Here is a 25,018-nt window from a genome sequence, read left to right on the forward strand (position 1 = left end):
TTTTATTAAATATGGGCTTTCAACATATTTTCAGCAGCAGCATTGGCTCATTACTCTATGAATGATGTCTGCCGTCTAACCTAATTGGCAAAACCAGACTTTCTTATGAAATAAATCAGACTTGTCCCTTTTCCTGTGACTGTGTCCCTCAGGAGGGATATATTTGTGAATTGTTTATTCGTTTGGTGCCTTTGATAATTTCACATTGTAGGGCAGTGCACCTAGAGAGATTCCAGATGGGCAAGAGGGTGCCTTGAAGAGAAAGCAGACACTGAGTAAAGGAGAGAGGGCAAAGGAGATTGGCAAGTGTGTTGTTAGAGCACTTTTAGAGAAGGAAACACATGAAGGCTCAAGATCTAGGAATTGATTCCCTTAAATAAAAGTATCCAAGCATGGGCCTCCCTGGTGGCACAGTGGTTAAGAATCCGCCTACCAATGCAGGGGACACAGGTTTGAGCCCTGGTCCGGGAAGATCCCACATGCTGCGGAGCAACTAAGCCTGTGTGACACAACGACTGAGCCTGCGCTCTACAGCCCACGAGCCACAACTGCTGAGCCTGTGTGCCACAACTACTGAAGCCTGTGTGCCTAGAGCCCATGCTCTGCAACAAGAGAAGCCACTGCAGTGAGAAGCCCGCGCACCAAAACCAAGAGTAGGCCCCGCTCAAAGCAACTAAAGAAAGCCCACGCGCAGCAACGAAGACCCAACACAGCCAAAAAAAAAAAAAAGTATCCAGGGGTGTGTGTACCCAGTGTGAAGCTGCTTCCCGGGGTGGGGGAGTTTAAGAAATACATATGTCCTCTTAGAGAGTGAACTCCTCCTTTATCTAAATTAAGTGATCCCTGTTAAACAGCCAAATGGTCTGTCTGGCTAGGAAAAGTATTTACCTCAGAGGTGGTTTTTTTTTCCTGCTTTCAACTGGAAGTCAAATTGCTGAATTGTGTGATGGCATTGCTGTCCATCAGCAAAAACCAGAATCTCCAAAACACTTCATATTTTCACACAGTGTAAAGATCTGCATGTACTGTTCTCACCTGGTACCTAACTCCTGTTGGTTACTGGACATGCCTCATTTCCTGTATAAACTTGTGTTACTAAAAAGGCAGTAAATTAGTGCTCACTTTGGTAAACATACATACTTTCCTGTAGGAGCATAGATACATAAAAGTGTGTTTATTTCCCACAGGGTACTTACGCTAGTCATGATATATATTATGCAGTAAATGTCATAGTTTATTTATTCCTTGGCATTTTCAACTCTGGCAACTTGCAGATCGTTTTGAAGTCAGGATATTTAAGCTAGGAGCAACCTCGGGGATTATCTGCGTTGCAAGAGAGGAAAGTGAGATCAAGAGAAAACAAATGACTTGCTTTAGGTGACATGATTTAGGATCCTAGTTACCAAACTAGGTCTTAATGAGAGATTTCTCCCATTAGATTTCCCCATTCTCCCTTAACCGTTTTAAAAAATAAGAGCTTGGACAAAGTTATCTCTATAAAACTGTGAATAACTGTTGTGTTGCTCACCGTCCAAAATTGTTACAAAGTTCCAGTGAGAGAAGGTGTGCTGTACAAATACAAAGGAGGAGGATCCTTGCCTCGTAGTACTAGATTGTTGTTATCATCCTCTGATGCTGAAATGCTAAGGCTGTGTTACATTAGGTTGTGTAGAGTCTCTTGTTGGGCTTCCCTGGTGGCGCAGTGATTGGGAGTCCGCCTGCCGATGCAGGGGACACGGGTTCATGCCCCGGTCCGGGAAGATCCCACGTGCCGTGGAGCGGCTAGGCCTGTGAGCCATGGCTGCTAAGCCTGCACGTCCGGAGCCTGTGCTCTGCAACGGGAGGGGCCACAACAGTGAGAGGCCCACGTATCCCGCCCCCCAAAAAAGAGGGTCTCTTGTTATGCATATGTCCCAACTACTCTGTATTTTTATACTATCTGGGTAATAGATGGCCCAGCCTTCTGTTTCTTTTGTATTAGGTTGAACCATGTGACACTGCCAATATTCAACCATTTTAAATTTATAAGACCAGTTTTGTATTATTGAACTTGATAAATGGCCAGAGGTTCATGGTAGGCTGTACTGGGCAGAGACACTCTATAAATGTTCTTAGTGAATGGAGAAGTATGTAAATCTTCATATGAGCTGTAGCCTCCCTGTTCCTCCACCCTAGATTTTGCCTACTCTAAAGGTATACACTGGGATGTATGAGTTTCTCCCTTCCCTTTTGCTTCGGCAAACTTCTAGACTCCCCAGCCCAGCAGCTCAGATGGAGATGCGGGGCGGGGTGGGGGTGGTGGCGGTGACTGGTTCTGAGTCAGCTCCTTCTGCCATTCATCTTGACCTTGTTCTTGAACTCAGTAAGCTGTGTTCTATGCAAGTGGTTACACCATTCTTTCAAAGGATAGAATTCCACAATTGTCCAGAGAAATTTGGTGGTCTGCAGAGGGAAAACAATGAACAAATTCGTTTGTTTACCATTGGTTTGTTTTTTTAAACTAAGTACTACAATACTTTCAGTTTAATCAGAACACATTAAAGGAGATTGGCTGATCCTGTAAAATACGAGACTCCTGAAACAATTATTTTTGTCAAATATAAGTAGTTTATAAAAAATTATAATCAAGTTAGAAGTTTTATTTAATTTTAAATAAGAAAATAGCCTGAGGAATTGAAGCCTACATAGAACTATAATTCATAATTAGCCGATCTTGTTTCGTATAATTGTTAAACTTTGGCCCGATAACGCCTCCTCTCAGCATAATCCTTAAACTTCTCATATCCAGAGAGCACACTTTCGGTCAACCCGTGTTTTGCCCTTAATGCATGTGTGAATCTTTAATTTCCCTCAGTTTATTTATAAAGGTCTTAAAGAGCCTGACTACCTCAGAAAGTCATTTAGATAATTGCTCATGTTTCATATTAATTTCTGGGGTTCTAAATTTAACAACACGGGGCATAAGTTTTTTGCCTTTTCCTTTAAACACAAAGGATATAAACTATCTAGCCACACCACAATCCTCTCAGGAACGAAGCAGGGGATGGAAGAATGAAGTGGCAAAAAATAAGGGAATTCCTATCCAATTTTTAGATTTCAGATTTGGCATATTAGGAATGAACAATTTATGAATGGAATGCTTTTTAAAGTTTTACTTGTGAATGAGCTGTTGAAACCTGGAATATGATTTTTCACAGAAATAATGTCAGTGATTTTCAAATTTTCTTTACAAATGCCATCTTAGAAGTTCGGTTTTTGAAGCAGATGTAAAGGAACTGCCTTGCTTAAAAGAGATGTGTAGGGTGCCCAGTCTCCAGGGACAGGTCCGCAGGTCACAGTTAAGTCTGCTGAATTACCTTAGCGCCCCGGTCAGACATGGTGAGGCTAGGATTGTAGTCTTGCAGATCACAAACCACACACAGCCCCGAGCTCAGCAATCTGGGGAACCTAGTCTGTTTTGCTTCTTGCTCGGGCCAAAGCACAGTCTCAGAGACAGCAGGAGACCATCCAGATGTAGACAGTATAGAGGCTGAGTTGAGTGAATGCAGCCCTTCAAGTCCCCTCATGGAGCAAGCACCCACCTCCACTCCATCATTCCTCAGACAGCTTTACTTCAAGATGGTCCCTTCTGTACTTATAAACTCATATTTTCGTCCCCTGTGTGTGAGTTTTTCAGTGAGGGCATTATTGACAATTTTCTTTGTCAAGGGAGACTAACCGCACTTTGTTCAGTTCCCTAGTGTCCACCCAGTGAGTGTTCCCCAGTCCTTGGAACAACCCAAAGTGTCCCGTAGCTAAGCATAGCCCACTTTGAGAATCAGCTAAGAGGGAAGCAATCTTATTGACCTACAACATCCCTCTCTAGGTATTTACGCTGTAGGAGAGATTGCTTTTAGATCTAAATGGCTACTAAATATACGAAAAGGAAATGCAGGTCAAAACCACAACGAGATAATACTACACTCCCGCTCGATGACTAAAATGAAAAAGACCGACAGTAATTTGATGAGGACGTGGAGCAGTTGGTACTGGAAACTGACACATAACCACTTAGGACAACTGTTTGACAATGTTTATTGAAGTAAACGTGGGCCTTATTTAGTGACCCAGAAATTTTACTCCTAGATATGTACCCAAGAGACCTGAGTGCCTAGGCCTACCAAAAGAGATACATATAAGAATGTTCACAGGGCTTCCCTGGTGGCGCAGTTGTCGAGAGTCCGCCTGCCGATGCAGGGGACACGGGTTCGTGCCCCGGTCCGGGAAGATCCCACATGCCGCGGAGCGGCTGAGCCCGTGAGCCATGGCTGCTGAGCCTGCACATCCGGAGCCTGTGCTCCGCAATGGGAGAGGCCACGGCAGTGAGAGGCCCGCATACTGCAAAAAAAAAAGAATGTTCACAGGTGCATGGTTGGAAATAACCCCCCAAATGTCTCTCAACCGTAGAACAGATAAATTAACTTTGTACTCACACAGTAAAGTGTAACAGAGCAGTGAAAGATGAATTGTATGCAACAACATTGATGAATCTCTTAGGCGTAGGAAAGTCAGACAAAAGAATATATACACTATGATTCCCTTCCTGTGAAGTTTAAGGACAGCTAAGACTAATCAACCATGATGGGAATCAGGGTAGTAGTTACCTGGGGGGGGCAAAGAGGTTGACTGGGAAGGGACATGAAGTGCCTTCTGAGGCACTGGGAATGTTCTAAGTCATGATCTGGGTGGTGGTTATACAGTATGTGCGTACACACGTGTACACACTTATCTACTTGTATGTATACGTGTATGTATATGCAAAAACCTCATATAGTTGTACACTTAAGATGGATATACTTAGCTGGATGTAACTTTAAAAAGAAAAAATCTTGGAAATTTCATCTCTAATTTATGATATTTTCTAGAATATGATAAAAATAAATTGAGGTGGTTGAGGGAAATGGGAGTTTTTCTGGAAGCTGTGAGAGTGTGTCCGTGCTTCTGGGTTTCTGGAGCCAAAATTAGGGGAAGTGGTATTGCTAGGGGCACAAGCTGATTAGAATAGAGATGGTAGGAAAAGGGAAGGGAAAATTTTATGATTCCTCTTCACTCTACTTCTTCCTGTCTTTAGCCATAGTGTTTTTGTTTAAGGCTTAATTTCTGTCCTCCGTTCCCATGGCATCATGGTCAAAGTCGTGGGCAATGTTGAGAATCAAAGAGGGGACATTGGAAGAGAGCATAAGGCAGTGGTTGTGTACCAGGTATCTATGCTTTGTGGGGGACAGACACCACCTTAACCTACAGGGAGGTTAGCCAGCAGGGAGACTGGATGGTACTGTCATAGAAACTTCCAGATAAGGGAAAATTCTGGGTCCCAAGACATAAACACGGAAGGTGTAATAGTGCAGTCAATGAACAGGAGTAAAAGCCCCTCAGAGAAAGAGGAAGGCTGATGATCACACCCTAGTGGGAACATGAGGGGAAACAGTGGTCCAGCCTTTTTGACCACAACTGGCTGGTTACCCAAATTTGAGGTTTAAGTGGGGACATACAATAGGGGCTTCGCTTGTACCCTGTAAGCCCCAACTGGACTTGGCACTCTTCCTGGTCCTTCATGGTGGTTCTCTTAAAGAGAATGAGTCATAGGGGGATATTTTCAATCACATGCTGTGCATAAATGTGCATTATAATACAACACACACTCTGATCAAGAGTAAGATGGGGGGCCTTCCCTGGTGGCGCAGTGGTTGAGAATCTGCCTGCTAATGCAGGGGACACAGGTTCGAGCCCTGGTCTGGGAGGATCCCACATGCCGTGGAGCAACTAGGCCCATGAGCCACAACTACTGAGCCTGCGCGTCTGGAGCCTGTGCTCCGCAACAAGAGAGGCCGCGATAGTGAGAGGCCTGCGCACCGCAATGAAGAGTGGCCCCCGCTTGCCATAACTAGAGAAAGCCCTCGCACAGAAACGAAGACCCAACACAGCAAAAATTAATTAATTAATTAATAAACTCCTACCCCAAACATAAAAAAAAAGAGTAAGATGGGCAGGTGCTGGACCATATGCTGGTCCAGGTGTCATCTAGCTATACCAGTTTCCAGCTGCATGCAAGCTGGAATGCTGTAGAATTTACACAACAAACATGGGTTGTCATTTGAATGTCGTTGAAAATGTCATATTGTCATGTGTCGGGTACGATATGTCCATGTAGATATCTTTGGCTACGTAGAATATGAAATATAAGCAAATAGTGATTTATTGCAGGCTGCATTTGCCTTTTTATGTGACGATTCTGCTAGTAATGTTTTGCTACCATGGCGTTCAGTTTAATGTAGAAAATTAACATTTTAGGATCCTTAATAGAAGTTTTATTAGAATTAATGATTGAAAGAAGTAAATATAATTTCAAGTGGAAACACTAAAAGCCAAGTCTGTTAACTGTTAAGCTTCATAAGACACCCTGAATAAAATAGATGACTACTAATTCTTTTTTACTTTTAACTTGTCACATTCTGTTTATTTTTAATTACCTTTGCAAATGACTCTATAATCTTTTTTTTAAAATTGCCACATTTTCATCTCTCCTCTTCCAAATCATTTTGATTTCCCCTTGGGCCACTGTCTTAGTCCATTTGGGCTGCTATAACAAAATACCACCAACTGGGTAGCTTAAAAAGAGCAGGTATTTATTGCTCGCAGCTCTGGAAGCGGGTAAGTCCCAGATCAAGGCACCAGCATGGTCACCTTCTGGTGAGGGCCCTCTTCCAGTTACACATGTCTCCATTGTGTCCTCAAATGGTGGAAGGGACTAGGGATCTCTCTGGAGCCCCTTTTATAAGGCACTAATCCCATTCAGGAGGGTTCTTCCCTCATGACTGAAACACCCTGCAAGGGCCTCACCTACTAATACCGTCACCTATGGGGAGGGTTAGGATTTCAACATATGAATCTGGCGGTGGAGTGGGGGGCCCCAAACGTTGAGACCATAGCAATCACCACATGCAGATGACCTTGAGGCTCTGTTTCCAGTGATGCTTTCCTTTCACTTTATTCCTGAATCTGCTGCTGTGGCTGGATATTTATACAATACTTGAGTATCCCAGCGTGACCTTCTAGTGTAAAACTTACCTCTTTTTTTTTTTTTTTTAACATCTTTGTTGGAGTATAATTGCTTTACAATGGTGTGTTAGTTTCTGCTTTATAACAAAGTGAATCAGCTATACATATACATACGTCCCCATATCTCCTCCCTCTTGCATCTCCCTCCCACCCTCCCTATCCCACCCCTCTAGGTGGTCACAAAGCACCGAGATGATCTCCCTGCGCTATGTGGCTGCTTCCCAATAGCTATCTGTTTTACGTTTGGTAGTGTATATATGTCAATGGCACTCTCTCGCTTCGTCTCAGCTTACCCTTCCCCTCCCCGTGTCCTCAAGTCCATTCTCTACGTCTGCATCTTTATTCCTGTCCTGCCCCTAGGTTCTTCAGAACCATTTTTCTTTTTTTTTTAGATTCCATACATAGGTGTTAGTGTACGGTATTTGTTTTTCTCTTTCTGACTGACTTCACTCTGTATGACAGTCTCTAGGTCCATCCACCTCACTACAAATAACTCAATTTCGTTTCTTTTTATGGCTGAGTAATATTCCACTGTATATATGTGCCACATCTTCTTTATCCATTCATCTGTCGATGGACACTTAGGTTGCTTCCATGTCCGGGCTATTGTAAATAGTGCTGCAGTGAACATTGTGGTACATGACTCTTTTTGAATTATGGTTTTCTCAGGGTGTATGCCCAGTAGTGGGATTGCTGGGTCATATGGTAGTTCTATTTTTGGTTTTTTAAGGAACCTCCATCCTGTTCTCCATAGTGGTTGTATCAATTTACATTCCCACCCACAGTGCAAGAGGGTTCCCTTTTCTCCACACCCTCTCCAGCATTTATTGTTTGTAGATTTTTTGATGATGGCCATTCTGACTGGTGTGAGGTGATACCTCACTCTAGTTTTGATTTGCATTTCTCTAATGATTAGTGATGTTGAGCATTCTTTCATGTGGAAAGCTTTTCTCTTCATCTGCCTTTTTCCTTCACAGAACTTTCTACAAAACCAATAGTGTCTTTTCCTCTTTGCTCAGATTAGAAGCCTCAAGGGCATCTTTTACCCTCTTCTTCTCTAGTGCCACGTTGGCCAAACACCAAACACCATGCACTGTCAGTTGCCCTTCAAAAACAAACAAACAAAAAACAAAACTTCATTCCTTCTCTTCCTGATAATTCTCACTAACCTGGCTTGTCACCAGTCTCATGCTTGCTTATTCCTTCAGTGATCAGACTTTTAATCTCATCTCACCAAGCCATGTGCTGGCCAGATGTGTTTCCCTAGAGCCCGCCCTTGATTATATCTTCCTCCTGCTCACAGACCTTTCATATATTTCCCTGTTTTCAATAAAATTGCATCCAAACCTAGCCTGGCTTTAACCAGCTCTTTTTCCGACTATTCACCTTCCTGAAACTTCTTTTCCAGCCAACAGTTTGACTCATGATTTCCTGATCCCTTTCCTTCTCCAGTCTCTGTCACTCATGCTCTGATGTCCACCCATGTAGATCATTCACCCCTTCCTGCCCATCCATCTGGCTTCTCCCCAAATTCAACACCTGATGAAGTCTTACCTCCTTCTCCATGCTGCAGTCTCCCTTACCTCCACCTTCCTTTAGTAGCTCTTATTTGTCTATACATGCAATTTCATAATTTAATTTCTTCAGGTTTATGACCTTTCTTCTGATTGTGATAACGATTTTCACTTCTTTAATTTTTACATAGTTATAGGCACAACTAGACTATAAGTGTCTCCAGGGTGAGAGTCTTCGCCTTGCCTGTATGCCCTATAATAGTTAAAAAGCACTAAGACTAAAATATAAGCTCTGTGAAGGCTGGCATCTTTGGTCAGTTTTGTTCACTGGTAAGTCTCTAGTATCTAGCATAGAACCAGGTACATAGTAGGTGCATAGTAAATATTTGCTAAATTGTAGATGTTCAGTAAATGTTTGATTTGATTAAACTGCTGCTGCATTAAGAGTTGCTCGCATCTCTTACTTACTATAACCGAGAGGTATTATAGTGATGAAGACAGGGAATGCAATTTACAGCCAGAATCTGTTCCATAGAACTTGACTTCTCTTTCTAAAAGAATTGTTTTCCTGCAGATATTAATGAATGCCAACTACAGGGTGTGTGCCCTAATGGTGAGTGTTTGAATACCATGGGCAGCTATAGATGTACCTGCAAAATAGGATTTGGGCCAGATCCTACCTTTTCAAGTTGCGTTCGTAAGTAATGATCACTTTTTATTACTATTTTGCATGTTTTATTGGGGGGGGTGGGGGGAAGGGGAAGTATCCAAAAGAAGGTAAATACTCAGCGGTCAACTGAGTACTGTAAATATGCAGGGAAATGTCATTAAAATGACAGGAGGGAGGAGGCGGCCTGATATACTACAATAAATCTGTTTATTTAAAAAATGCATTTTATTGTGTTCAGAAAAAAAATGACAGCTTAAACTTAAGGTAGAGAACAAGCACACAGAGGAATTATGCAAAGAAACAGTTAATTAAAATTAGCATACCTAAGACATGAAAACAGATTTTTCCTTCATGAGTATTTTAAGCATTATTTAGGTGGAGTGAAACTTTGTCCCAGCTTCTGTCTTTAATTAGTCCAAATTCTGAGTCACTTCTGTCTGATTTAATGAGGCTTCACTGTACTTTCTTGGTTAGAAGAGTCTGGGAAATAGTTAGCAAGGCTCTGTTTCAGATTTTTTTATTCAATTCTAATTTCAAATATTCTATTCTGTTGTCCTCAAAAACCACTGATATGTGTCCCTGAAGTTAAACGATTTTGCCTTACAAATCTGTGTCTAAGATTTTTTTTTTAACTTGTTAAGGATAAAAATCATCCATCAAATCTTATGTGCTAATATTGGTACAGAAAATGTAGTTTCTCCAAAAAGACACTCTTGCCACAAAACCTAATCCAGCGTAATCAATACAGATCACCTGACAATTAGATGTGTGCATTTTAGATGTAAAGGGCTCAGACACAGAATTTTTTAAGACTACCTTATTTTTAAGGTACTTGTGTCCATTATTACGAAGTAGGTAAATGCAACAGATTTTTCAAAGTCACATACAATTAAAGGTTAAACATTTTAAACTAATGTATGGCAGAAAACTGTCGAGATGTTAAGAGCAATCCTGCATTAATTTTTGTCTTGCTAGGTTTTTGTTTTTATTTACCTGTTTTTATAATGTGGCATTGGTATATGTTAAGTTGTATCTTTCTGGTCCCCAGTTTTAAATTTGTCATATCATCAAGACATATTTTTCATGAAGGTACCATCGTTTGCTTTTAACTGTGCATCTCTAACTCTGTGCCCTAAGCTGATGGATAGACATGGTGAAATAAAGACAAATGTAATAAAATTAAAATGGCAATCTCATTCATTACTTTTAGAGGAGTTTGTTGAGTGTTTTGGAACGTTGTTACTAATTACTACTATTTTCCTTTGAAACCTGTCAAATACAGATTAGGAAATTTTGCACGTAAGTTCTTCCGTGTTCTTTCACAGACAGTTCTGATCATAAAGCAGGCAGGCACCTAATTATAGGGCTTTTTATGGCGGGTGATAAAATTAGACTGTAAAATTATGCTTGCATACAAGGTACACTTGAAAACTGATGCAAGGATTTGGAAATTTCAGGCCAAAAATGACATCATTGACAATATCCAGATAATTTAGGGATAACTTCTGGCTGATTGGAATTACATGAGTAGAGTATTGTAAATACAGTTGTATACTTTAAGCATAAAACATTTTTAGAGTTTGAGTATAGAATTTGTTGTGAATATTTGTTTTTCCTTAAATAATTTGCTTTGTAGTCTGGTTAAAATGACTACATTGAATGTTGTAGATTAGGTACACTTAGAGGACTGGTCGCAAAGTGTTTTGTTTGACTAGATCTGATGTCTAGAGCTAAGGACAGACATCCAGGTTTTAATAAGATTGTAGAAACCTGCCAATGAGATTTTTGAAACACACTTTCCTTAGCATTTATTTTCCCTGTCATTGCCCAGATAATACTGAACTTATTAAACAACCATCCATTCGTATTTGAAAAATAAATAATTTAATTTTATGGTTCAGCTACAACAGCTGAAACGATAAGTATTAGGAGATGTTTGTTGCTGGTTAAATGTTCCCGTTTAGAGTTTGAAGTTAAAACCTGGGCTCTTTACCAGCATTGAGTGGGCAGATTTATTTCTCTTTCCTCTGAATCTACCACATGTAATATCATAGAGAGATGTAAAGTCTTTCAGGATTTGTGACGTGGTTCAATCCAGTCTGATTTGTGGGTGAACCATATTTTGGAGAAGTTGATAGGGAAGTCTGAAGAGAAGGAATGTCTTGAGAAAGAATGAGGGGAGAAGATGATACTTACAAAGTAGGGGGGAAAAGCACTGGCAAGTTGGTGGTACCCTTGATAGTCATGGGGGAAGTAGCAGAAGGAGACCGGGGATCACACATGTGCACACACGCATGCACAGACATGCACACAGACACACAAAGGCACTGAGCAAAGCTATCTGTCATTTGGAGTAAGTGCTCTTGCAAGATATAAAAACAGCCTTGGATAGACTGTGGAAGCAGATGGAGGAGATTGACCACGTTTGCTCAGGCAGCATGAATTTAGGGCATATCCAGGCCATAAAAGGTGTGGCTGACTCTGTGAACTCAAAGAAATGCACTTGGCAGTGGCTGAGGAGCAATGGGAAGCTCTCCCTGTTCTCGAATACGCTGAGGTGAACACCCTCAGAATTCCTTGACTGCAGCCAAAGGTTGCAGCCACTTCACTTTCTCTCCTTGCCCGCGCCCTGTCCTTGACTTAGCCAAGCTGAAAGAAGAAAGTAGGAGAGTTCTGGCGTTTGCTGTCTCCGACCTCTGTGTCTGTGGATCAGGGCGTTGCTGCAGTAGCATTCTCCAGACTTGCTCCTACCTCTCTGTGGGGAATGGTGAAACTCCAGGATTTCTCAGAGCCAATCCAAGAAAAGTATAATAACCTGTGCAGTCGGAGTAGGAAAGCTTTCTGACTTTTTAAGCTGCAATTAATTTTCTTCAGAAATTCAAGAGCTCCAGGATGCATGCTGGGGAGGGTGTGTCCACAGGTTCAAAGGGACCAGGTAAAAGAATTTTGAGGGGCTTCCCTGGTGACGCAGTGGTTGAGAGTCCGCCTGCCGATGCAGGGGACATGGGTTCGTGCCCGGGTCCGGGAGGATCCCACATGCCGTGGAGCGGCTGGGCCCGTGAGCCGTGGCCACTGAGCTTGCATGTCCAGAGCCTGTGCTCCGCAACGGGAGAGGCCACAACAGTGAGAGGCCCGCGTACCGCAAAAAAAAAAAAAAAAATTTTGAGCCTGCATATTTGCTGTTTCATAATATTCTTGACCAATGGACTTGGTGCTTACTGACAGAAAAAGAGGGTTAGAGAGAAGATGTGCTTCTGCGCTAACTCTGGAAATCATGAGATGCCGAACTCATCCCTTCGAAAAGCCAGTCATATTCATGAACATCATTTCTTTTTAGTTTCTGCAGCTTCCTTATGAGATATGAATTATTTTACACAATAGGAAGCTGAAGCTAGGAGAGTTTAAGTAACTTTTCAAGATCATATAGCTTGTAAATGACATTTGAGGTTTAAAATTGGGTTTTGTGCCTCTAACTTTAGGGTTCTAGATCAGGGATTGGCAAATTATAGACCGTGGGCAAAATCTGTCCCACCGTCTGTTTTTGTAAATAGTTTTATTGGAACACAGCCATGTCCGTTCATTTATATACTGTCTAAGGCCGCTTTCACGCTGCCATGGCAGAGCCGAGAAGTTGAAACAGAGACCAAATGGAAGAGACCAAAGCCTAAAATATTTATCTTGCCTTTCACAGAGAAAATTTGCTGACTTTTGGGCTAGATCAATGCTGTCCAATAGAACTTTCTGTGATGATAGACAGTGCAGATACAGAACATTTCTGATGTGATAGACTAGTCACAAGTGGCTGGTGTGACTAAGGAATTGAATTTAAATTGTATCTCATTTAAATTTTATCGAAGTAGTAGTATGTGGCTAGGGTCTAACAAATTGGATCTCATAGTTCTAGATCTTTTTTTTTTTATTTTTTATAAAGCTGATTGGGTAAATGACTGCTAGATCTCTCTAGCAGAGAGAGAAAAATGGGCTTTCCTTCCTGACTTGGTGGTTTTGTCCATGGTGACGTTGTTCTCCCCAGAAATGAGGCTGGGAGCCTCTGTGTCACCTCTGGCTCTGTCATCTCCTTTGGTCTCCAAGAAAGTCATTAGATCTTCATAATCTATTTTCTACCTTTTCCTTTCTTCCCACCTCCTCTGTGGCTGTCTCAGCTTAGGCTCGTAGTTTTCCTCACTTAGTGGTCTCACAGCATCATGGCCTTGAGGTCATACAGACAGATCTGTGCCAACTGTTTGCTCCCGCGTAAAAGCAGTAACAACCAAAACCGTGACAGTAATGTAGTAATCTTTACTGTGTACTTACTAAGTGCCAGGCACTGGGATGAGTACTTTATACAGATTATCAAATATAATACTTACCAGATTTCTATGAGGCTTGTAGTGTTGTTCTTCCTATTTTAGAAATGAAGAAGTTGAGGCACAGAGAGTTTAAGGATATTTCCAAAAGTCCCACAGCCTAGAAGCGGTAGAGCCCAAATTTGAAACTCAATTTGTCTCACTCCACAAGCTGAGCCTTTAATCAGGAAGAGGAAACGGGTCTAAATTGACAGGAGCAAGTCATCTATTTAAGCGGAGCCACTATTTGGTCTCACTGTAAAATGCTGGTCTGACTCTGCAGTGGCCTCAGAATCATTGTTTTTTTTTAAATTTTGGTTCTCGCAGAATTTATTTTTAATAACCCATTTCCTGAAAAGGGTGCCTGTGGGCTCTTACTTCCCTAGGAAATTCATCTCTCAGACTCCTTCTAACAGTGTTACTTGCTCCCCACACCTGCATCCCAGCACTCATCCCATTGGGACTTTAAGCTTTAATGGCATGAAACTCTAATGTGGAATTTCATCCAAGAAGTGAATAAGGATATTGGAGGTGTTTGGGGGAGGGGGGAGTGAAAACAAACTAGTAGGAGAGGCTAGCTTATATGCTGTCTCCTCAAGTCTTCTGTTTTTCAACTTGTTCCAAGTACGAGGTTAATTTATATCTGCTTAATAATATTTACATTTATGTTTGAATTGATAAGAGCAGCATGGCTTTGAAAGTTTAATCAGAGTTGGTTGTACGACCCTATAATTAAGTTGGTTAATACATTACTGGGGAACCCAAATGTGAGAACCATAGCATCTTACCTTCTCACGGTGGTTTGTTATGTAATCACCGTCAGCATTGGATATATATGGTGAAGATTCAGTACTATACTTGGGTATAGAGCTATATGTTTATTTCTTTGGAAGATTTTTCCCATGTCTGTCACCAGGAGCAAAAGATTTGTTTTCTTGACTGATGTGGCATTTCTAGTAGGGTTTATGCTTCTGAAATGTTTTTCCCTCTATATAGAGTACCTGAATCTGTGCACCTGAATCTTAGCAACACATCCTACAAAAAATACAATCTGCAAAACCCATATTTCAGGGTACCTACATATATGAACCTACCAGCACGCTTTGTAATTCCTCCTTATTGCTCTGTCCCATTCCCATTTCTACCAATTCTTTAGCAGTCTTTGGGCAATATTGACTTTTTTTTTTAGTATAGTGTAAATCCTTATGATGCAATAGACTATATAATCACGTTTATTATATTTTAAATAATAAATGTAGTATACTAATGAATTAGCCTTTACAACCAGCCTTTCAGTCTGTGGTTAAAGATACTCAGACAGTAGAAACACCAATCATGTATCATTCTAGGTAGCATCTTGTTCCTGGGTTTATGTATCATGTTGAATGTGAAAATGCTAGAGGTGTTTAATGAAATAAGTGAATTGCCATATATGTCACTTGATAAAAGAATAACAGGTGGCTTAGACATTAAAATAGAGGCCATTTTAAAGGGCACATCCTGTTAGAAATCTGAGGGAGGCATAAATTAACACTTTTTGATCCACATAATTGTAGAGCAAAGAAAATTTGAATCATAGGAGCATTAGTATAATTTAGGCATGTAAGCCAGACCTTTCCAATGGCTTCCTCCTGGGATTTCTTCCATCTTTGAAGGAGCAGATTTTTTTTATTAGTTAATGGCTTATTATTATGTGCACTTGGGGTGAAGCACAGTGTTTAGCTACAACATGGTCTGATGTTCCCCGACACGCCGACAGCTGAGTTTGGATGATTCTGTAAGCCAGTGATTCTTATTCCCTTAAAGACCCCCACTTGAAGTGCGTTGGAAGCTGTCGTGGAAAAAAAAAACAAACACCAGTATCCTAGCACTTAGGGAGAATCTCTGGGTTAGGAAATGATGCAAGGAGAAAAACCTATAAAACAGAGACCTTTCAGGAGAAGATGTTTAGGAGGAATTAGCTTCCTCGACTTCTGTCGTTATTCTCCACATGATAAAATGCCTAACATTTTGCTTTTTCTGTGTGTGTGTGTGCCATGCATGGAGCCTCAACCAGAGACTTGCTTTAATGAACAAGCAATCTCTTATAATTCACTTATACACAAATACACATACTAATCCCTTAAAAACTGAATTGCTGATTTGGAGTTTGGGGTTAATCTGGGCGGTGGGCCTGATATGTTACCCTAAAGTAGAGTCCTTGGATAGAGGAGCAGAGTAAGTGTAACAGGGATGGTGCCTAAGGTGGTATCACTACCCTGGATATGAGGGCGAAGTGGATACCAGGGAGCGAGTGTGGACAAGTCAGCACAAGGGGCCAGTGTCACCGTCTGCCAATGTCCAGGGTTTGGGGAAACTCTGCCCTGCTTTAAATGGCCCTTGTTCTTGGGATCTAGAACTAACCTTAATGCGATTAGTGTTATAATTAATCCCTACCACGTGTAAAATAGGCTCTTGTGAGTTGACCTGACGTCGTTTCTATGGAAATATGTGTTGTGAATTCCAAACACTTTGGTTGGAGAAGAAATTTTGGAGCAAAATCCTTGGTGAGCTGATTATCCTAGAACTATGTATATGTTCTTAAGATTATACAACTTATATAGAGAGACAGACACACACCCATATGCTATATAATTGATGGTCAGTCATTCCAGAAACTTATCCTTTTGGGGGTAATAACCATACTCATAAATTTTCTTTTACTTTTCTTCTGTGACCTTTAATCTTTCATAGCTGACTTGCACAGACTCCAGAAAGTGAGTAGGAGGAGGGAGAGGAAAAGACTCAAACTTCTCCCTTTTACCACATTTTTAGTAGTCTTGGGCAAACCTGGCCTTATTAGAGGAACTAAGTTTTGAAGCCTTAGGGAGGTCTCCTCTGCTCCCCTCAATCCTCAGCTCCACCCTCCAATTCACCCATATCCTTTTTTCGACTGTTTTCACTTTGTTGAAATTCTACCGCTACAGCAGTGATCAAGTCGTGTACAAATGCCCCTGAGAGGATGGAGATACCTGCTTTTATTAATAAGGCAGGCTGACGTGTATTTTGTGTCTACTCTGAACCAGACGTTTAGCATATGATATTTTGAGTCTATACATTGAGCTTGTCACCTATAAGTGAGGGAGTTACTGAGGCTCAGCCAGTGTATGAGTTAGCATTCTCTCCAGAGAAATGGAGCCAATAGCGTGGGTGGATGAGAAGGGATTTTTAGGGAATTGGCTCACATGAATGTGGAGGTTGGCAAGCCCCAATCTGCAGGGTAGGCTGGCAGCCTGGAGGTCCTGGGAACAGCTAATGTTGCAGCCAGAGTCTGAAGGCTGTCTGCTGGCAAAATTCCTTCCTCCTCTGGGGAGATTAGTCTCTTTTTCTCCTAAGGCCTTCAACTGCTTGGATACGGCACACCCACATCCTGGAGAGTCATCTGCTTGACTCAAAATCTACTAATTTAAATGTTAATCTCATGTGAAAAATACCTTCACATCAACCTTCAGACCTGTCTTTGACCAGCTATCTAGGTTCCGTGGCCCAGTCAAGTTGACACATAAACCATTGCAGCCAGTCAAGGTGACTTCCCTAGGTTATATTGCTGGCAAGTGGTGGACACACTATGTGAGCCCAGGTCTGTCTGGATCTAAAAACCCTTGCTCTCTTCACTGTGCTGTAGTGCTTTCATTGAATCAGGTTGTTTCTTGTAGCAGAGATGTCAGTCGTTTTGTGAGAATGCAAATTTAGCTCTGAGCGGGAAAGGAAGGTGATTTGGAAGTGCCAGGTGCTAGAGGAATTGGGTAAGGGAAAGGCAAATCGGGAAAATCTCATTTGGACAGTGATGCAGTAGAGAAGAGCTTTTGTTGACATGGGGAATGAACAGAGGTGACCATCAAGCTTGGTCTATTCAGCAGTGTGGACTTGGCCTGGAACTGGCTCTGTAGAACATTCTCCATGCACATTTACTCTAGAAAATGATCTTTGTGAAGGCAGGGACGTGTCTTTCTTATTCTCATAATTGCCCTATGTGCCCAGTAGCTGTTAGATTAATGAAGTCTCATCTACTAAATTTATAGAAGAAGAATCAGAATGAGGACTTAGGTATTGGATGACTGTGGGCGGATGTGCTTTTGCGATGTTTCCTGAGGGGTTGAGGATGTCATCTGTTCCTTCTCTGGTGTGCTGTCTGGCTGGACCGGGGGCCTTGTGTGGCATTTCCAGTCAGAAGCTGTCCTCTGCCTCCCATTTGCTGGTCGCTAGCCTAGGATGAGACCAGACAGGGCCCTGCAGGCTCTCACGGTCCTCCAAGCAAGAAGAGTGATTGCTGATTTGTAGTATCTACTATGTTCAGTTCCTGATTTTCCATGATACCTGGCTATTTACCAAATTCTGCCCTACAACTACCTCTCTTATGGCTAAATACAGGACAACAAATGAGGTAGTGATTGTGACAATTAGGTTTTATAGTTAGGTTTATTTGGGCAGGTTTATTTTGGTTGAAATTATTTGTTCTCACTCACGCACACATAGTTGATTTTCAACACTCACTAAAATGGAAGAAGGGACCAGACAGAGACAGAGACGTTTGATGTCCTGACTCGCAAACTCATTTGGTCAACTGACCCTAAATCAAGAAGGGTAATGCCCTACATCTAGACAGATTTATTCTGAAGTATGATTTCTAATCCAAACTTTTAGGTTCATTTTACTATTATGTGAAATGTCGAACTGGTTTTTGTCGTTTCTTGGGTGACGTCAGGCCTTATCTCTCTGCTTCAGCGGATACCCCTGTGATCTCTGAGGAGAAAGGGCCCTGTTACCGACTTGTCAGTTCCGGAAGGCAGTGTATGCACCCCCTGTCTGTTCATCTCACCAAGCAGCTCTGCTGTTGTAGTGTGGGCAAGGCCTGGGGCCCACACTGTGAGAAATGTCCCCTTCCAGGCACAGGTAAGACATGCCCCGCTGTGCGCTCACATTCATTCCCAGCCACACAAGCACACAGGATGATTTGGGCAGCTTGGGTTATTTGTGGTTTCTGACTTTAAAATTAGTTATTAATAATGCGATGTGTTTTTATCCCTTTTATAAAAACCATGACCATACGAGGTTGAATCAGTGGGAAAAATGACATGCAAAGAGCTTTTCCCATTTGTATGTAACATTAGACTTCCTTTTGGATGTTAAGAAAAGCCATTGCGTTTTATCCCTAGCTTCTAGGGCCCTAAGTCTGTTGTTTGAAAGTGTGGAGAGACCAGAAGGCCCTGTTGGACTTGCACTTTCCTGATGATTGCTCACTGCCTGCACAGCGACTAGACCTGGTGCAGGTTAACTCTTTCACTCATGTATTGAACAGGTGCCTCTGAGGTCCTGTTAAGAACATTGTGCTTGATTTCTCCAGTTGGAAATGGAGAAAATTATATTCACTATGAATATAATTGATTGAATTTATGCTATGAAGATTAATAACTCAAGGGCAGATCCTGCCAAAGCTCCCATGAACTTCTGGGTGGGGGCTGAATATTAAGAAGTGATGATTCTTTATCCTTCAGTTGAGTACATAATGGCCTAATGCCCTGAAAGTCTAAATTTATCCAAGTGCCTTGCTTATACCAGGGAGTCACCAACTTCTCAAGCAGGGTCAAGTAGAGTTAAAGAGAAGAGAAAGAAATATGCCTGCAAATACTGGGCCTGATATTATCAAAAAAGGAGTGGCCCCAATTTCACTGGCATGGGGTAGGCCTAAAAAAAGTCTACTCAGTTTCTTGTTCCATAAGGTGCTTCCCACATAGGGAAGTGTATTAACTCTCACAGGGCCATTTAATGTCTTAAGCCTATAACTTGCACTGTTGCAGACAAGTTTTAAATATAAATTTAACTATCGTGAGCCATGTTTGTTGATGGCTAGGATCAGAAAGAACTGGTAAAGCAGAAACGGTATAATGTTGATGGTAGTTTGGTTTACTGGGTAACTTGACACATCTCCAGAAGGCCCTAGTATCCTCCTGTGGGATCTGATCCTCTCAGTATTAAAAAGTAATAATCAGTTAAATTCATGATCTTGATAATTCACAGACCCACTTTAAGTTCAATTTTGATAGCTTTTGTAACCCTTACATGAAGCATAAATCATGACGGTGAATGTAACAGCAGAAGACTTTTCCATAAAGTGCAGTAACTAAGTTTGAAAATAATATAAAGATAAAATTTTGGCACTTAACCAGTTTTTGGATGTATGGTGATTTTCATAAGAGTAATGTTTAGTTCATTTATGCTTCAAATATTTGATAGAAAAACATTTTTGCTAGAAACATCTATTCTTCCACATGAAAATTGTATTTCATAGTTAAACATAAAAATGAGGTTCTGCCATTTAATGTGTGATCCTTAGAAAAACAAATTTTAGCATGTTTTAAGGAGTATTTGGGGGTTTTATTTTTACCGAGAGCTAATTTTAGGTCCAGAACATCAAGAGGAGATCTCTTGTTCAGTGGAAGTGAAAAGTGACTTATTTTACTTTCAGTTTTAAAAGTAGAAATAAAAACGTGGACCATGAGCTCCTTGGTGTCTGCATTTGGTAACTTGCCTCCAGCGCTGACACCAAAGGGTTTAGGTGGATCGTTCCTCCTCGGGCCACACACTGCCTTGCCTCTCTTGTCTTTCCCCTTGACTCATTCCTGGCGATTATGCGATGGAGGCTAGCAAATCTCAGGTCCCCAGTCAACCTTTTTTTTTTTTTTTTTTTTTTTTTTTTTAAAAAGCATACAAAACCACCTTCCTGGCGGGAATAGCAGTTCCAGTGCATAGAATATTTCCTAGCCCTCAGGATAATTCGACCAGTTGGTCATGGTCAGGCTTTTGCTCACTTGTCATCCCTCTCCTTGAAAATACCTACATTCTAACTTGGCGTGTCCTTTTTTCCTTTATTTCTACCCGTCATCTCTTTAGCATGTGTATTTCGCTGGATTCCTTTTCACCATCTTGAGAATCTCTCTTCAAAGCCACTTGCCCTGTTTCAATCCTTCTTAACCAGCCTCCCCATATCAGCTGATAACCTCCATCCTGGCTGAGTCCTTTGGTTTCTTCAACTGGAAACAAATTAGGATGATTTCAGCACCTCATTTCCCTCAATAGTGATTTCTTTTTCTTTTTCAATCTTCTTGCTAGTCATTTAACTTAGATGTTACTGAGTTCCTGGTTAATAACTAGTGAAATTAGACCAAAGCAAGAGGGAACAGTCTGATTTTTGCTGATATTACACTCCCCCTGAGATATATATAATATATATAGTATGTTCTGTACCTAAAAATCTAATGTATTACATATATTTTATGTGTGTAATACATGATATGATATAGAATATTAAATAGAAAATATGATATGTATGCTATCTCCTAATTTGTAGCTGACATATGTTAATATATATAAAATATGTGCTCTCTATATGCTATATATATATATATATATAATTCTGATTGGGTAGGATAAGGGATTAACAGATGGAGAAATGTTTAGTAAAAGAAAGGGTTGGGTTTTTTCTGTAAATATGCAAGTTTGACAGAAATTCAAGCATTTTGCATCTGTTTTTGAAGTTTTTAAATGTAACTATATTAGTGATGATTTATTAAGAGATATTCATCATGCTGTTTTCCTCTGTATAAGTTTGCACTTTTAGATTTTTAAAAGGAATATTTTCCCATCCCAAATCTAGCTGCTTTTAAGGAAATCTGTCCTGGTGGAATGGGTTATACGGTATCTGGCGTTCATAGACGCAGGCCAATCCATCACCATGTAGGTAAAGGACCTGTATTTGTCAAGCCAAAGAACACTCAACCTGTTGCTAAAAGTACTCATCCTCCACCTCTCCCAGCCAAGGAAGAGCCAGTGGAGGCCCTGACCTTCTCCCGGGAACAGGGGCCAGGAGCGGCAGAGCCAGAAGGTGAGAGTGGAAATGGATCGCGGACCTAGCCATCTGTCTGTGGGTCTTTGCTTTGGTTTCCCTGCTTATAACCTCTAGAACAGGGGTTTTCAGCCTCGGCACTATTGACAATTTGGGGTGGAGAGTTCTTTGATGTGAGGGGCTGCTCTGTGCATTGTAGTATGTTTAGCAACATCCTTGGCCTCTAACCCCTAGAAGCCAGTGGCACCCTCCCCCTCCCAGTTGCTACAACCAAAAAGGTGTCCACGTATCACTAAGTGTCCCCTGAGGGCAGAATTACCCCTGATTGAGAACCACTGCTGCGGAGTAGTATGTACCTAGCAGGTGGCAGTATTCCACGGTCGTCTCAGGACATTGTCTTGTGTTTGGGAGCTACTTTTTCTTGGTGTTTATTCCTGGAGAGTGATTCACATTTTTCAGGGAGTAGCCTGAATTCACTTCTGTGTCTACAGGGCCATTTAATAAATACGTATTTACTTTAAAAATTGGAATCCATAGACTTTAAAAAGTTAAAGTGTCAACTGAGCGTCCATGAAACAGAGTCTCACAGGCAGTCAGGGATAAGGGGAAGCAAAGTGAAGAAAGACAGGATCAATGAAAGAGATCTTGGAGATCACCTAGTGAAGTCTTTTAATTTACATTTTGAGAAACCAAGACTTAGAGCAACTGACTGGCAGATGTCATACAAAGAGTATGTGATATGACCAAAGAGCACATTTTTCCGAGGAAGTGGTTAAGGCCGGCTACTCCAGAGGGAGACTGGAGACAAGGGGCTTTGACTCTCTGGTTCGGAAAGAGGGCTTATCTATCTCCGTCTCTCCATAGAAACCAGCATGTCCAATACTTTGAATATCTTTGTCACCACAAAAGTGCTCACCCCAGATGGGAGGAACAAAAATCTTAGCTTTGTGTGGAATAGGGATTGGCTTTAATAAAGCTCCTGTTGGCCTTTCACACTTGATTCTTAGGTCAGAGTTCAGGGTGTCCATTTATGGGTTTTGTGAGGGGAGAACGTGCCCAGGTTAGTGAGGCGCTGGGAGCTTGGCAAGGAAGAGAGGTCTCTTTTCAGGACTCTGAACCTCTGTGTGTTCTAGCCTATTTTGTTCCCCTCTCTCACTTGCTGCATTTCTCCTTGGTTAGGCAGACGAGGTAGGACCTCACCTAGAATTGACAGTGCTGGCCAGTTTGCTCCTGTGCACTTGGCCAGATGTTTGCACCTTCTCCGTCTTGGCACAGGCGGGAGGAAATGGGCTGTGGTCCAGATTCTGCCTCAAGAGTTTCTTGGTGGTGGGTTAGACAGGATAGAAGGTTAGTTGACTTCTTCTAGCCACAAGAACATCGCAGCAGTGGTAACAATCTGGTGCCCTGATTGGTTTTACAAGTTAATGCATCTACCTTTTATACTAATGTTTATAGAGACGTTGACTCATGAGAAAAATCCCTGTGATTATTGATCTAAGGCTTAAGGACTAATTCTACATACTGATTTTTGAAAAGTGTTTCAAAATAGAAAGGCATAATCACTCCTGCCACCACCCTATAATAATGTCGATGATGGTGTAACCTGTGATTTGTTCAACATACTGATGCTAATCTCTCATTGGATCTTGCTGGCTTGTGATTTTTTTCATGATCTTGTTAGCATATCTTCCTGAAAATGCTCACAGGGCTTCATTAAAGATCACTACGCACTAAGAATGCAGCACCCTTTCTTTGGTGTCTTATTGAAATAGGGTGTTCTCTTTTAACAACAGTGGCATCAGAAAGCATTTGAAACATTATTTATTATGTTAAGGATAAGTATAATGAATATGTTTGTTTTCCAAGGTGTGGGAAGTTCTACAAAATTGAGATTAGGCATGAAACAATGTACCAGGAAGTGTTGCCTCCTTTAACTTTTTTAGTTAGCAAGTGAGTTCGAAAGAACTTCATCACATCTGCTACCTGATCTCCTGTAATTGAGGAATGACATAGCACAGATACTTTTCCCCTGTCAGTCGTGTAAAATTCTCCAAAATGGTAGATGACCATAATTCTGCATTTGATTTAGTTTGATTCTTAATCCTGTTGGAGACATACTGAACTTTTGTTGCTTTTTAGAAAATGAAATATTATGTAGTGGACTGTCTTAAATTGTACTAATGTCCTTCTTTCTTTTTTGATTTTAGTGGCAACTGTACCTCCTGAGAAGGTAATTTATTCATTGTTTGCAAATCGTCTTTTGTTACCTTCAAAATGACTTTCTTCTAGATTATGTGTGATGTTTTAAGACTTAAATACAGTAACATGTCTATTATGTATTATTTGGTTTAAGGAAATATAGCATTCATTCAGTAAATATTTATTGAGCACCAACTGTATAACTGGCACTACTCTGAATGTTAGGAAAACAGTAGAGAACAAATCAGACAAAACTCCTTGTTCTCATGGAACTTAAATCTAGGGAGAAAAAAACGATAGGACTGATGGGAATCAGGGGCTTAAATGAAATTCAAGGAGTCAGTTCATGGCCTGGACCATCTATGGAAAGAAAGGTTCTGACATGTTTATGTAATTGTGTATTCTCAGAGTGCATATATATACAGAGTGATGTACTTCTTAGTTCAGCTAATATTTGACGTGCATGTTTGAGTTAAATTGGAGTAGGAGCAGAGCTTACCCTTGAAATTTATAATCAAATGCTGGGATATTGCTTCTTTAAACTTTTAGAGAAATTTTAATCTTTTTTTGGCGCCAGAAAAAGGCTATGAATTGTGAGATTTATCAGTAGAAAATACTGGCATTTGCTGGAGCTCTGGCCTATTTATGTAATATTGAATATTTCTGAATATTTCTTTATTGGTAACATGAAAATTAGGTAATTATTAAATGTTTATACATTTGTGTAGTGTTCATTCAGTTGGCAAGAATGCAGTAATTATTAGGATTTAGATGGGTCATATACTTACGTGAATTATTATAGGTAGTTTTTTAACTCTTTAGCTTATAAATAGGGGGATAGAATAACGTAAGTGTTAAAAGTGCTGAAAGAATCCAGAACAAAGGAACAATTTTAGACTGATAGCATCCAATAAGGAAAAATGTTACATTATATTGACCCCAAAAGAAGTACAACAGATATGCATATTTCACATACATATTTGCAGCTCTTGGGTAGCATTTCCAAAGATCAGTGACGTACAGTAGTTTGCAATTTTGTTGATTTTGAATTTCGTTCTGGGTGATGAGTGGGAGGAATCCTTTAGCCCATGAGTGGGCCAGCCAGCTCCCTGACAACCTCATCGTATCTGATTTTGTCCTCCTCTGTTTATGATTGAGTTTATGGTAACTCTCATAAAGGATCTGAAAGAGGGCCTGAGAATTTGCTTGTGTACTTTTCCTGCAGTTTATATGGAGAGGAGGCAGTGGGGAAAATGCAGCCATAGGCTTTGCGGTCTTGACTTTTTGCAGAGGTCTCACGATATTAAAC

At 41.0% G+C, this 25,018-nt stretch overlaps 1 protein-coding gene across 1 annotated transcript in view; it reads left to right on the top strand.

Moving 5' to 3' along the window:
• LTBP1 (latent transforming growth factor beta binding protein 1) overlaps positions 1 to 25,018 on the top strand; it is a 426,823-nt gene that overhangs the window by 262,457 nt on the left and 139,348 nt on the right. Inside the window, 4 exon segments of the mRNA XM_032653008.1 lie at positions 9,187 to 9,309; positions 18,393 to 18,560; positions 21,322 to 21,549; positions 23,718 to 23,740. Of these exon segments, the coding sequence (XP_032508899.1) occupies positions 9,187 to 9,309; positions 18,393 to 18,560; positions 21,322 to 21,549; positions 23,718 to 23,740 (542 nt within the window).

The sequence above is a fragment of the Phocoena sinus genome, chromosome 13 (genome assembly GCF_008692025.1).
Source record: "Phocoena sinus isolate mPhoSin1 chromosome 13, mPhoSin1.pri, whole genome shotgun sequence".
NCBI classification, from domain to species: Eukaryota; Metazoa; Chordata; class Mammalia; order Artiodactyla; family Phocoenidae; genus Phocoena; species Phocoena sinus.